At 39.2% G+C, this 2,369-nt stretch overlaps 1 protein-coding gene across 1 annotated transcript; it reads right to left on the bottom strand.

Annotated features, from left to right (window-relative positions):
- Positions 1–1,090: 1,090 nt before the first annotated feature.
- Positions 1,091–1,990, bottom strand: LOC143817867 (odorant receptor 131-2-like). Its single transcript, XM_077299330.1, has one exon. The coding sequence runs from the start codon at positions 1,988–1,990 to the stop codon at positions 1,091–1,093; it is 900 nt and encodes a 299-aa protein (XP_077155445.1).
- Positions 1,991–2,369: the final 379 nt, after the last annotated feature.

Genomic DNA, 2,369 nt, shown 5'->3' with positions numbered 1-2,369 from the left:
TCTATACACACAAATCTGTATGCAGCTCCCCGTTTTCTTATTTGTCTCTGGAGACTATAATGATCTACAACTAGAGCTGAGCAAAAGATTCGCTCTCCCCTAATCTGGCTTCCAGTCTACTGAGGAGTTACTCCGGGGCAGACTGCATTCCTGGGGCCAGCATCCCAGGCATCTCATAGAGTAAGACATAAAGACGTCGCAAAATCCAGATGCAGGGCTGAAGACATCGGGTACAGAAGTGAACACTGCCCCTCCTGGCCTGACTTCCTTGGAGGACTCAACACCGAATATGGGCAGTACAAATCTTTTTGCTCAATTCTATCCATAAGATTGAATTATTCAAATATTAATAATGTTTTAATTATTATTAAAAATTTAAAATTATTGAAATTCTACAAATTTTTGAGTTTCACACATTTTTACATTCCACAAGATTTTTCCATTTTTTTTTTAACTTTTTCATGGTTTTTTGTTTTCACTTTTACAGTTTTACTTGGTTCTTAGAAATGGAAACACACAGAATATCAGTCTCTAAGATTGGAGTATTGTTCACAGATATCTCGAATGTGGCTTCTCAGGACCAAACAAGAATACCTGAAAATCCTCCGGTGAGCTTTGGCTGTATGATAATAATAGTATCGGTCATGTGTTCTTCGTAGTTGGAGGGTCCTCTGTTGGCTCCCATCTACAATAGTCATATCGGGATCAAAGCAAAATGTATTTTTCAACTTCTCATGGAGTGAAAAGACATTCTACACCAGATACTGCTTGTGTACACGAGTAGGATCTGCCCACCAATGCCTGAACTAAAGTAGAACCAAAAGATGAATACTATACATACTGCCAACCTACCCAAGATTTGGCCCACCTCTACTAAAACATATTTTTTAAGTAAAAAAAAGTAAATTGGGTGATTGGGACAAATTTATTATAATATGTGTTGTATTATACCTGATAGTGGGCATGTAGATATGGGTCCTTTCATTCCTAGTCTACCTAATAAATATTGTCCAACCATCCTTTTGGGCTGCACCCATTTTGCAAAAAGTTGTAAAGTTTGGCCTTTCCTTATTTAGTGACATCCATCCAACTATACAAAGAAGTTCATCTTCCTTATATATTTTCGGAACACTTCATCCCTTACACCATAAATCAAAGGACTGATATATCTGGGGATGCACATGAATAAGAAAAAGTTGGTTATTGGTATAAAATAGAAATATTTCCTCAAGTAAGCATCAGTGAAAGAATATGAAAAATACATCATACAGAGTCCGAGCTGGAAGGCGTGAAGAAGAACAGTTTTCTCTGCCTTAAAAGCAGAAGACCTCCCAGATCCAATCTTCCGAGCCACCACCATAACTTTCACATAGGTGTAAAGGATGACCAATCCCACCAAGATGAAGGTGGTGATCTCCATCAATGACCTTAGGGTTAATTGAAAACTGTTCATTGCAAATGTTGACCACTGACATATCAAGCTGGTGGAGAAGAAATTCTTTGGCATTGAATAACACATGGCGATAAAGTCAGGCACCAGAGGAGTGCTACTCAGAAGCCACATGACTCCAATGACTAAAAGAGACCTCTGCATGGTGCAGACTTGTGCATGTCTTAACGGATAGCAAATGGCAAAGTAACGTTCAAAGGACATGATGGCCAAGTTGTAGGCTGTCACCTTAAATGAACTTGTGGAGTACATGACGAGGGCATAACATATCGGCACAGGGATGTACACATCAAATATAGCTACAAGAGAGACGAATATCAGCACAGAAAGTAGCAAGGTATCGTTTATGAGCATGTGGACAAACAGGATGTAGCGAGCATTCTCCCGAACATGAGGAGTGGTGAAGAAGACGTACAAGATGATTGTCACAAAGTAGATGAAGACACAGAAGGACAGGAGCACTAAGGCAAGCAGGGTACTCCTCACGATTTCTACAGTTTGATTGTTAGTCTTGTTGCTGACCTCAGTGAAGTTGACCATTATCAGAATAGTAAGAGAAAACCTTCTGGTTGAAGTCCTCATGCTAAAGAAAAAGGACAGTCATAACCTAAAGCACAAGCAACAGTTAGGCAATAGTTATCAGACCTAAATTGATGGTCCTCAAGTTGCAGAATGTTTGCTACATTGCTTTTCTCATTGAAATTCATGAAAGTCATCAGAGTAGGACAACTTGTAGGCAACCAAATGGACTCTAGAGATATTAGAGTCCTAGTGAGGAATTATTCTTCTTCTAGTGACTGAAAGTATCTATACACATTAGATTTCTGGCAAAGGATCGCTCTACCGATGTTTTAGCTGCCCCCCAAATTATTACTAAAATACAAGGGGCAGGTAATTGCACCATGCCTTTTTAAGATGA

The sequence above is a fragment of the Ranitomeya variabilis genome, chromosome 3 (assembly GCF_051348905.1).
Source record: "Ranitomeya variabilis isolate aRanVar5 chromosome 3, aRanVar5.hap1, whole genome shotgun sequence".
NCBI classification, from domain to species: domain Eukaryota; kingdom Metazoa; phylum Chordata; class Amphibia; order Anura; family Dendrobatidae; genus Ranitomeya; species Ranitomeya variabilis.
This window is presented reverse-complemented; position numbering and strand designations above follow the sequence as displayed.

Coding starts and splice junctions, on each gene's coding strand:
- LOC143817867 (XM_077299330.1), bottom strand. CDS start 1,990: ATGGTCAACTTCACTGAGGTCAGCAACAAGACTAACAATCAAACTGTA.